At 31.8% G+C, this 12629-nt stretch overlaps 1 protein-coding gene across 1 annotated transcript in view; it reads left to right on the forward strand.

Moving 5' to 3' along the window:
- SKAP2 (src kinase associated phosphoprotein 2) overlaps window positions 1–12629 on the forward strand; it is a 168638-nt gene that overhangs the window by 12235 nt on the left and 143774 nt on the right. The window contains exons 3-4 of the mRNA XM_069588141.1: window positions 136–161; window positions 7368–7475. Coding sequence (XP_069444242.1) covers window positions 136–161; window positions 7368–7475 — 134 coding nt within the window. The remainder of the gene's footprint in view (window positions 1–135; window positions 162–7367; window positions 7476–12629) is intronic.

The raw sequence follows: 12629 nt of genomic DNA on the forward strand, positions 1-12629 counted from the left end.
GAAGTAGTTTTTTTTCTTTAAATATATATTCATAGTATAGATTTTAAAATAGATTTGAATCACTGCCACTGATTAGATCTTGTTTTGATTTGTTAACCTTTTTTTAAAATATAATATTATTGCTTTCTTTTACAGTTATCTTCAGGAATCTCAAGACAAAGGTAAATTTTCAAGTTTTGTGAAACCTGTCATTTTTTTTCCCTTGCAGAGATTTTCAATAGGAAAATCTGACACATGCTGAAATTTGATAGTTGGAATCAAAATTTAAATTTCCATGTTGTATACCTAGACTTTCAAGATGAGAGTGCTAGCTCCCCCTGCTGAGAATAAAATTAAAAAGCTTATCTAGAATCAACCCTGCATAGTCCCTTGATACAGAAATCTGTGTTTAACATTCTTAGGTTTTGTGGTTCTTAGGGTTCACTGTGGCAGAAATTTGTTAAGAAAGGTATATACCTTCAGTTATACATGGAAGACTTTGATGAGGCAGAGGGAAGATATCAACCCAAAGCCATTTAATCCTGTAAGGATTACTTTATAGTGGTGATGGGAGCAGGAGGGCCTGTGGCTGAGTGCTCATAGCTGACATTTCTAAAGGACAATTGTTTTGAAAACTTATCAATTTTTGTTTGAGAACGTGAGTAAAATCTGTTTCACATGCTAGTTTTTATTATTCTTATGTTTCTTTTGAGATGAATAAACGTATGCAGTAGACATTTTCAAAGAAGGTAATTCAGTTTCCTTTTTTGGAAATATGTGAGAGTGCTGGTAAGCTGATTGTCTTCCTTTAGATTTGAGAGACAGCTGCTGAATGTACTGAAAACCAAGTTTAGAAAGGCGTAGGATGTCTCTACCTTTGACATCTTCAGTTCTGTAAGAGAAACTTGGTTTGGCCCTTACTTCCATGATGCTAATTCGTGGGTCATGACCTGAAGCCTGTGGATGCTGGTATGAGGGTCAAAACATGAGGTCAGTTAACTATGTGGAGCTAGGCTCTGGGTTTGGGAGGAGCAGTGTGGCATCTTCTAACTGGGGTTAGTTAGCAGATACCACAGAGTAACTCATATCTCTGCTAACTGATGAGTGAGAGAGTAATGACAGTTTCAATAAACCAAGTACTTAAGCAGACAAACCTAAAATCAAACAGTTAAAAGGAAGCCACAGTTTCTTTTCACATTGTCATTAAGATTGTTGTGATTGGAGGAAATAAAAGTTTTTTTTCCATGTTAAATTTTTAGACATTATTAAGTAAAGGGAAGAACAGGAAACTTCTTCTCTCCACAAATGCCTACTTATTTGTACTCTACAATGAATCCTAAACTGTGGGTTTAATCGTGTTGCATTTTGCTTAGTTGAGTATAGAAATAATGCATTTATGCATTTTAATTATGATAACTTTTATACAAAGCACCGTTTATAGGGTAATATTACATATCAGATTCTGCTTTTTTTCTTAAAACACACGTTTTGTTCTAGTGACTTTTGGACTCTCATTGTGACTTCATTATTTGTACATTAAACATTTTTAAGCTAAGAAAATGTGAGAGTATAAAGTCATTGCAGAATTGCATATGATTCAATAATGGGATAGGAATTTTCCCTTTGGTATTCTCGTTTAGGACTTGTTCAGGTGTGTGGATATTAAAATTACATTACTGAGATACATTCTTTGTCTCTAAAGAGAACGGAGGTTTATATAGTATTTGATAAAAATTGAAAAATGAGCCTAGAATACGAGTTCAAATAACACAGAATTCAGAGATTCCCCATAATCATTTTCCTCTGAATAAGTCATTTGTAGTTCAATACTGCTGTATTGAGTTAACTAATCACCAAGAGTGCCTGCTCAAAAGTAAGCCTGTGGATAAATTAGATCTATACCTTGGAGAAATATGAGAAGCTAAGTAATTTTATGCCATTCTACCCTTAAAGTATAATTCAGCTGTTCTAAAAAGACTACTCGTGTCGTTTGTTAGAAATATTAAAGGGATGTTAGTACAGGCTTAGTTGTTGAATAAGCAGTTGTTCAAAATGCATCTTTTTTTAAAAATAAGAATTTATTAATAGATCTCTGTATTGAATAAATTTAGTTCATCTAAGTATATTTTGATAATGCTGCTTTTCTTTTTCCTTACATTTTCTTCTTGGGGTTTTTGGATTGTCTTTATCCAAGGAGACCTGGGCAGAATTCCTTTTGGCTGTTTCCTCTCTCTCAGGTCAATATGGGGTCACAGTGAAGTGACCAGAGGCTGTTTTCCTCCTTTTCTACCTTTATACTCCTATTTGTTTCACGTACTGTTTTTTACATGATGGTTAAGTACCATTTTAATAATATTGGGAGAAAAAAGGACTTGGAAGAACATTCTTAAATAAAGTGAATTAATTTACTTTATTCATCTTGAATAAATGATTTGTTACTTTCTCTAATGTACACAGATGTCTGTCATCCTTCCTTGCTTTCCTCTCACATCTCTTCTTATAACCTTTAGATATTGTCCATGACATAACTATCTAACCATAGTTCTTTATTCTTTGTTGCAATATAGCCGTGTAATATAAAGTATACTCCTAAATATAGGCTTCATGCCCTAGAATTATGTTAATTTTAGAATTGTGATTGTTTTAGAATTTGTTTTCTGTCACATGACAAGGTCATAGCACTCTTAAATGTCACTTGAAATACGTTACTACTTGAGTAAACAGTGTTGTTGACTGAGTATAAAATAGAATTTTCTAATACATATTAGGTATATAATAAAAAAGTTTTACTTGTGGTTGTATCTTGTCCTTATATCAGGCTTGTTTTACTCCAGTGATGATTTTGGTATTATTATTTTCTTTACAGAATGATTAAGATAATGTGACGATAGCTATGCATGGCACATAGTGTTCAATGTTGTATTAATGTGTACTCTTAGATTCAACTTCATTATCAAGAAGATTTAGTAAATCTTGATTGATAATTCAATCTTTAAATAAATTTCAGGGAAACCATAAATTACTAAAAGAAGGGCATGCATTATTAACATGAGACAAATATTTTCAAGAGAAATTTTTCCAATATTGATGTCAACAGCTTTAAAAAATGTGAATATATTGTTTTCAATTCCCTTTAGATGTTATAACTAAAAAATCATTTTCTCCTTTAAAATATTTTTCTTTAAATTAAAACTTTTTAGTGGATTTTGTCCTAAAACTCCATTGATGTTGAATATGAATAGATTTACTGAGAAAGCAACTTTCTTTGACCTCATTGGTATTATTGTTTATTAATAGACTAAACTGCTTCTTTGAGTAACAAGGCAGTTAGGTAAGAAGGGACCCATTTTAGTTGGTTCTGATGGAATCCTTGAGAACAGCAGAAGAGTCATTTTGGATCATGTTAAATTTCCTTACTTTTACCCTTCCTAACATAGTATATGTTCTGTTGAAAGTTAGCTCCCCAGTGAAATCTGCACAAATATCTTGCAGCTCTTCCACCCCATCTCTGGCCTTATACAAATGTGTTAAGCATATTTGAGTTTGGGGGCCTATAGCAGTAGAAGTGTATTTCAAAGGTAGTGCTTAAGGAATGGTACCCTTCCTTTAAAACTGCCTCATATTTGCATGTTATAAATTAGCCCTTGTGTGGTAGGAGAGTTGTGGAGTGAATCTTACTTGTGGTGAATCAAATCTTCCAAATTTTCAAGAATTAAACTACAGATTCCCTTAAGAAGTGACAAGTTAAATGCTTAATTATGTCTATTTAGCTATGTATTATTACTTGAGAAATTATTTTGGACACATGAACTAAATAGAAAATTAGAAATTAATATTTTTCATTCAAGTAATTTCCCCCACCATGTTGTTTTTCATTTTCTATGAAAGGGAATGGTTATCATCTGAATTTTAGATATGTTATTTAGTTTAATGTTTACCTGATTACATCTAAAACAGGAGTATATTTGCTAAAACAAGCTGTAGATTGGTTAAATCACCTTTCGTGGTGGGAGAGATCATGACTGTTCATGGGCTTTTATCTCTAGGCATTTAGGAAAACATTAATTGATCATGGAGCTATATTAAAAAGAAGGGGTAATAGTAATTTGAAACCAACTATTAAAAATTTAAAAATGTTTTCCAAAGAAATATGTTGCTGTGGTACGATTAAGCCCTGATTTTGCTGTGTTGTTTAACTCACCAATGAAATTGTAGGATGAGACGTCTTGGATCATTGTCTTTTAGATTGTTAACTTTGTATCGTTAATTAAACTTTTGAAAGTTGTGGGATAAATCAAATGCTTTTCTAGGGAAACAAGAAACAGTATTAATGAGCAACAACCCTATAATTATCCTTCTGAGTACATAACAGGGACACATTCATGTCTTTTCTTTGCGCAATAACTTTTACAAAGAAGTATTTTTAAACTGATCATTAATTTTATGACCATAGAAATGAGATGCAAAATTTATGCTGTTGTCATTGGCACAGGCTCAAGGCACCACTGACATTATGTGTGATTGTAATAGAATGGCTGCCAACTAATGATTCTGTAGACATTTCATTTGAGCAAGCTTTTCTTTTAGATGTCTGATTAGCTGTAATGCTTTCAATTATGTCTGTAAATTGTATTGGATATGTTTACCTGATGCTCATTGTTGCTTTGGAGTTCAGTTTTCTATTACACAAACACAAGTTGAACATTTTCCTTTTAATTTATCGAAGTCTTTGTAGGTTAGCTGCAAGTACTCAGCCCCTGGGGAGAAAAAATGCTTTGTACTACTCAACAGCGACCCCTGTGTTCAATTAAGGCCCCTTATAATATAGCTGTTCTTTGTTGAGTTAAAAAAAATTAGAGAGTCAGGGAAAAGGGGTGCATCATCACTGGAAGAACAGTAACATGAAGTCCATTTTGAAAAATGATATATCTTTTCAACTGCATGCAAGTTAAAGAGGGAATAACCCTGTACAGATACCACAGAGATTCATCTTTACTTTCTGAATTAAATTCAAGGGAAGCTTAAAATAGGGGGGAAGGGGGCTGGGAGGGAAGAAATAAGGCCAATAGCAGTATGTAATGTATTTTTGTCTTAGATAAGTATACATGTCGTAGTAATTAAAAAAACCAACCTATGAGATGAGCTGCAGTTCTTAGAATGGGGAAATTGAAGATAATGTCACTTTACAATCCAAAAACTGTTCTAAAAAAAAAACCACAAAAACAAAAATAAAACCTATAGAAGTCTTTAACATGTCAGTGACTCATTTGTGTAGAATATTCTTCCCTTATATTAAATATTATTGTATTTATAGCTTTAATAGTAATCTTTTTGCTGTGTATGTGTTTGTGTACATATATGGATATATACACAAAATATACAATGGATATTATCCAAGGATAATAAACTAATTCTGATTTTTTAAAACTTAAAATTTTTTGCTTATTTCCACATAGAATTTAATAGATTTAAGCCTGAGCATCTGAATTTTTAAAAAGATTCTTTCCATGAATCATTAGCTTTATTGTCATATTTATATATTCTTAATAGTGTAATGTGCTAACTGCTAAGTTATGGTGATGTGGTTGAAATGTCCTAATATTTTTTTTCACAGCAAGATTTATAGTTTATGATATGAAATACCTTAGAAAATGTATAACATAAAAATTCTTACTTTGTTAGGAATAGAAGGATACGCTAATAATCCTGAACAGTTGAGAATTTTGTGATCTTTACAACTGTGTATTCCATGAGTTATCATTTCACGTTCAAACATATTTTTACTAGAATTTTATGAGGTTCTATTTTACCTCATATTTTAAATCAGACCACTCTTCATTCCATAAGAGAAATATTATAAAGGATCACTGAATGTTCTGAGAAGTACTTTGATCATCTTGAAAGAAAGATAAATTAAGATCTGAAGAAAGAGCAGTATTTGTACATGTTTCTTGGAATTTTAATTGGGAAAGAAGCATCACCATGTATGTGCACGTAATGGTGTAATCACTAAAGACAATAAGGCAGTCATCTCTGTAGTCTGCTCTTATTGTCTTGGTGAGAGATGTCCTTATCTTTACTTTCAGGGTAGGGATGATATATGTTGATAAAATGTCAGAATTTTAAGAAAATAGATACGAATATTGATTTTTATTATTTTGAAAGTATTGTCTTGAAAGAGGCTATTTTCTCTACCAAAACATGGTGAAAGTAGGGTGTAACTCATCAGAGGGATGTCGGAGAATACAGACATGATTTTGGAGAGCCCAGTAGCTTTAATCTGGATCTGCCCAGCAACTGTGATCTAAAAAGTGATACTGTAGGCACTCGAGGGTTGGTTTTTAGGTTTTCTCTTGAATTTCTAACAAGTAGCTTGAATTGTTAACAAATCATTGATATGGTATTAAGCATACTATTTTCTTTCTTGTTGAATAGGGATGAAGAATGAGTGATTAGGTATGGCTAGTGTATAGTAAATGATTGAATCACTCTTTTAAAAAATTATTCTAAATGAGTATATGAAAAACTCAAACCACATGATTTTATTGTGGAGATTAAATGACTTCACCCAATCAGCCTGAGGTTTGGAAATCATCTAGAAACCTAGCTAGAATATAAAAAAATAGCATATCACTGAATGAAAAATTGAAAGTGTCTAGTTTGTAAATCACCTTGTCTGAATTTAAAGGTTTATATGGATTTTAAAGCAGTTTTTCTGTAAAAGATTCCTGCTCTTAAAAATGCAACTGAGTATCTTTAATCTGCTCAAATGTAATTGTGTGGTTTTTACTGAAAATGTAAAATGTTCATATGGCTTTAATTTATCAATTTCTCATCATCATTTTTCCAGTTATTGAGTAGGTAAATGGAATTAACTGAATTATTTTTTCTTGTACTTGCCATGATTTTTTTGGTTGCTGTTATTGTTATTTTGGTTTTGTTTGTTTTGGATACACACCATGTTTTAACCTGTTTCTAGTAGTTTATATTCATGTTTGTAGAGACCATAATAATTTTGTAACTTGTACCCTTTTGTAACAGAAAGAAGCAGTTGTATACTGACTTTCAAAAACTTTTAATTTTATCTAAATTACAACAGATATACATTAAAATAGCATCTGTTTTTACCTAGTTCAAAAAGTTTTCTTTGTTCTTCCATGAAAGTGACTGAATTTAGTAGTACCATTTGTCTCTTTGACAAAGTAACACTTTTTAAAGCTGGCTAAATTATAAAAGACTTTTCCCTTATTCTTTTCTGTTTATTTAAATTTACTTTTTATTTTATATTGGGGTATAGTTGATTTACAGTGTTATGTCAGTTTCAGGTGTACAGCAGAGTGGTTCAGTTATAATGTGCATCCATTCTTTTATCTCTGATTCTTTTATAGGTGATGCAGAAGATGGAGAAGAATACGATGACCCTTTTGCTGGGCCTCCAGACACTATTTCATTAGCCTCAGAAAGATATGATAAAGATGATGAAGCTCCCTCTGATGGTATGTTACATTTTTCCGTAGACTATACCTCTTGACACTCTTAACACAGAACAATGCAATATGTAAATGTGGTGATCTTCTCAGAAAGCAGATAAACACAGAAGCTGCAGTTAACTTACCTTTACCAGAACCTTTTAAGGAACAGAAGAGCTCTCTCTAGTGGTTTTCCTAAGTATGTAGTTCCTTCTTCTCCTAGAAAATCTTCTTGAATTTTGAGGAGAGTACTTGTATCATATCATCATATAAATATTATTAGTATACTTGTTGGTTAATGTAATATTATCAGATTCTTGCTTAATTTTATTGGGCTGCTTAATGGCTTGTTGTATTATTTATTTTATAAATAATGAAAAAGATTTTTGATCTCTTTTTTCCTGAAAACTTCATACAAAATGAGTTCATAAAATATTAAATTAATTATTCCTACATTGCCTTCTCTCATCAAGATAAGTTTTCATCGAATCCTTCTTTTATATACATTTTCATTTTTCTAATTATCATCTAAAAATATCCCATATTATACAGTAATATTATAGTATTTTGTATTAAATGAAATGGTAATGAAATTGATTCTTTATCTCTTAGTAATTTTTTAAAACTCCAAAGTTATGAAACTTGTTTTTACCGTAGCATGTACTTTGTTGTGCCACCCAGTCGAGTGCATCTGAACTGTAGAGACCTATGAGGGTGATATATAGTTACAGATTAAGAATGCATATTGATAAATTAGCCATGCATATTAATTTGTGGCACTCAAAGTTTCACATGGACATAGAAATGAATAATGCCTTCTGCCACTATATGATGATCAAACTGTGCAGTTCCATCTCTAAATACAATTGCTGAATGAAAATATGCTTCCTGCAACAGAGCACTCCACATTTTATGTTATCCAGATTATTCCCTTTGGAAACATAAATTGCTTTTATGAGGTATAAAATTATGTCTATTGCAGAACAGGGATAAGTCAAGTACATGCATAAGTGATAAACATTCTAACCACTGATTCAGAACAACACAATCTTTTTTTTATATTCAGAACTTTGTACAATGTGTAGCAACAATAATCATATCCATTTTGTGTCGAATTTTACATTTTGGCAAACATTTAATATCTGTTTTTAAAAGGAAAGAATTTCTTTCTCCTATAGGTTCTATTTTTTTTTAATGCATATTTCTCTTCAGTTACACTTAGTATATGAAACAGAGCATTACCCTTTCTAACATATCTTCAAAAGCATTTCTACTAGAAAATGTTTTATCACTGAAGTAATATTTTCAGGCAAAACAATGAATTTTTGTTTAAGTTGAACTATTTTTCAGACACATTACAATGGTTTGTTTTGCTTTTCTGTAAAATGTAAGTATACAGAAATGAGTTTGTTTGTATGTATACATATATGAAGAATATTTATCTTATGAAAATATATATATACACATACAAATATATTCATAGATTATATATGCTCAGGCTTTCTCAAAATAGCATAAATATTTTGATGTACAAGAGAGCGTTATGTACCTTCTTGAAAAAATAACAGCCTTAGAAATCCAACAATTAAATATCTGTGAGAGCCAGTGATTTGTTAGGAAAAGTGAATTGCTATTGTATAGTGCAATTACGTGATTATTTTTTTAATGGGTAAATAATTTATCATATGTTTGTTTTCATAACCAGATATACAGGAAATATATTAATAGCACAAGAAGATTTACCATTAAAGCATTGTCGATATTTGAATATTGTTTAATAAATTATATTTATGTGTAACATTTACATTTTAGCTTCTTAAATATTGCATTTTCATCAGTGTTTATATAAGCAATTCCTAGATTGAAATTTTAACTTCTAGTATTATTCATTTTTGGTATATAAACAGTGCTAGTTTTTATAATTTCATATTTTCTCCTAAGGATGTTATAAGTTAATTTTAAAACTACTACTTTAACTTTTAATTTCCACTTTAAAATATTATCTAATCATATTAGTTTTTTCTCCCTCTAACTTAGATTTTATATGTGTTCTTTTTCCTTTGCTGAATAAATTTTCCTTCATTGTGTGACCTTAGTCTAATGATATATTAATTATAAAATGATAATACATTTAACAGTAAGTGTAACTAAATTAGCATGGGTCACCAAAAGGCCTTTTTTCAAATCAGATTGTTGTTTTGTCCTTTTGACTTTTACCTTATGGTAGGCACTAAGCAAAGTATCTCAACTTTGATGGATTATAAACTCCAAATATGATATGTATTTTTCATAATGCTAATGTAATTTTCAAGGTACTGAAAAGGTCAAACCTGCACATCTCTGTGCATTCTAAGTCTGTCTTTTCCTTTAATATTTCTTTTTCTCTGTTCCTCTGGTTCAAAAGTTCATTCAGTTCCCAAATGGCTACCTAATTTTCCAGTTATTCCCTCAAGCCATATGTGTTTTGGTTTCTTTATGGTTTATTAGGTACTGTAGGAAAGTAGCATAAGTTATATCTTCTAATGAAATTCAAGCACACTTCAGTGATGCTTCGACTTGATTGCTGGTAGCAATTAAATCACAGCCAAGGAGAATAATGCATATTCTCACAAGGTCCAGACGCCCTATAGAAAGTGAAAGGGAATGAAAACAGAAAACAAAAACAAAGTCTTCAAACCCTGCCAGACACACTGTTTCCAGCCTGCCTTTTTTTTTTTTTATTGGCCAACTGCCTGATTGATAGCAAAATCATAACTTGCTGCATGCTAACAGGCAGAGTTCACTTGTAGGTTATTGTGAACTGATAAAGGGTTAGATGGAGTTTTGATTTTCGCATTGGACCTTGGTACACTAGATTAATGGAATTTCAATGAGCGACTAGAGTAGCCACAGCTTTGTCAGAGAAACAAATGGAGATTCTATAGTCATGTCTACTCATTAATACTAGTTGCCTGAAAGGTGTGCTGCTTCTCTATACAAAAGAGTTGATATAACTGATTTTCAAATGGTTCTTTGAAAAAAAGTACCTTATTGATGAGCAGAATTGTAACATAAATGGTGACAGATTTTGGTAAAGCTTGTAGCTTAAAAATATTGTACTTTGTAATTTTTCTTCTCTCTCTTTAGAAACACTTTTTATTTTTTGAGGGAAATACATTTCATAAATGATTTCACGACTGCTGTTAGTTTCATTTTGATTTGGTAACACTTATAAAAATTATGTTTATTAGAAATTTCATTTTATTAACTTTATGCTCTTATTTTCTGATAAACTTAAGTCATAATGGTTTCTAGGCTTTTGTAGGTCACTGTTAGTTTAATGCTATCGTATGGCTGGATATATTGAAGTGTTAATAGAAATGATGCATGTCAGTAATCATATAAAATTAGAGATAATGAAACTTAAGACCTTGAAGAACATCCCTTATCATACATGTTAAAATGTTTGTTTAGGTACTAAGATAGTAGATGCAGGGTAGCTTTAGATACCATATAATGACTTGGGTTTCTGTTTTTCTATTCTGAAACCATTTTTCATTCATTTCATTATTTGTGAAAGAAAGCTTCTAACTGTGTAGTGTGGAAAGTCCCTAAGGTAAGGTGAAAGGATTCAGTGAGCTAGAAGACGTGTATTGGCTCGCCCATCGATGTTAGGTCGAAGAATCCCAGTGGACATTTGTTACAAATCTGATCAGTCCTAGATCATAATCACTTTGTGGATAGAATCTGGAACCTCTAGGGCGTGCATATAAAAAGAGACAAAATGAAGCTTAAGATAGAAAATAGTCATTCATTGTCCTAGTATTTTCTTAACTAAAAATTCCCAAGTAATAGAGGTTACTAAAAACCGTGGATATTGCAAGAATATAGGTTTGTATGAAAAAATACTTGTTTAGGTATGCAACTGTTTTAAAAGTTTGGGATTGAGAAAAAAGGCTATGCTGTTTTGATCATCATTTATAATAGTAGGATATGTTTTCTCATTTTTTGGTGTAGTTTTTCTTTAAGAAAAATCAGTATATGAAAATTTGAATTTATAAAGCATATAAATCATTTATTCCAAAGGATTGCTTTGATTAACTCTATGATGCCTATAAATAATGAACTCTCATAATGCATCTACAGCCAGCTTAGATATATACATTTCTATGTGCACAATCTAGATTTAATGTGTCAGTTTTTACACATTATACACCATCTTTAGAGGAAGATTTTTTTTAAATGTAAAGTTTAGGCATAGCACTAGTCAGGTCTTATAAAAGCCAAGCAATAGATGTGTTATTTTTCTCTGTGTTCCAATAGAATGTAAGTAATGTTTAAAACCAGGAAAAGCAAGGTTCTTTTCTATGGCCAAGAAGCCTGTGGGCTCCTGCCCAACCAGGGATGGAATCCACACCCCCTTCAGTGGGAGTGCAGTTTTAACCACTGGACCACCAACGAAGTCCAACAAGTTTTTTTCAGTAACTGGCCATTTAGGGCAAATGTTTTCCAACTGTAGTGTCATGTGGTTTTTGATAACAAAAATCATACTAGGTAATTTAATCTAAATTTTGAGAATTTAGATTAATTTGCAACTTACACATTTCTTTGTATACATAACCTATTGTTGCACTTGTGTTTTTATTTTTTACTTTTTTTTTTTTTTTACAATTCTACTTATTTCTCTGTTTTTGGCTGTGCTGAGTCTTCATTGCTGTTCTCTAGTTGTGGTGGATGGGCTTCTCCTTGCATGCTGTTCTCTTGTTGTGGAGCATGGGCTCTCAGGCATGAAGGCTTTGGTAGTTGTGGCATGTGGGCTCAGGACTTGTAATGCCTGGGCTCTAGAGCACAGGCTCAATAGTTGTGGCCAGTGGGCTTAGCTGCTCCTTGGCATGTGGGATCTTCCTGAATTAAACTCCTGTCTCCTGCGCTGTCAGGTGGATTCTTTACCACTGAGCCACCAGAGAAGCCCTGGTGGTTCTTTTAATACACCATTTGCTAGCTTGTGTTATAGCAGTATAAGGACAATGATTATTTTAGTCTTCTGTAATATGTGTAGTCTAGCTTCAAGTGTTTTGGTAGAAGTGAGGGGTTATAGTTTGGGGAAATGATAAAAAGTAGAAAAAATATTTTTTACACTCAATATTGTGTGTTTGGAGATATAAAGTATTGTTGTTCGGTCACTCAGTTGTATCTGACTCT

Source organism: Ovis canadensis, chromosome 4 (genome assembly GCF_042477335.2).
Source record: "Ovis canadensis isolate MfBH-ARS-UI-01 breed Bighorn chromosome 4, ARS-UI_OviCan_v2, whole genome shotgun sequence".
Taxonomy (NCBI): Eukaryota; Metazoa; Chordata; class Mammalia; order Artiodactyla; family Bovidae; genus Ovis; species Ovis canadensis.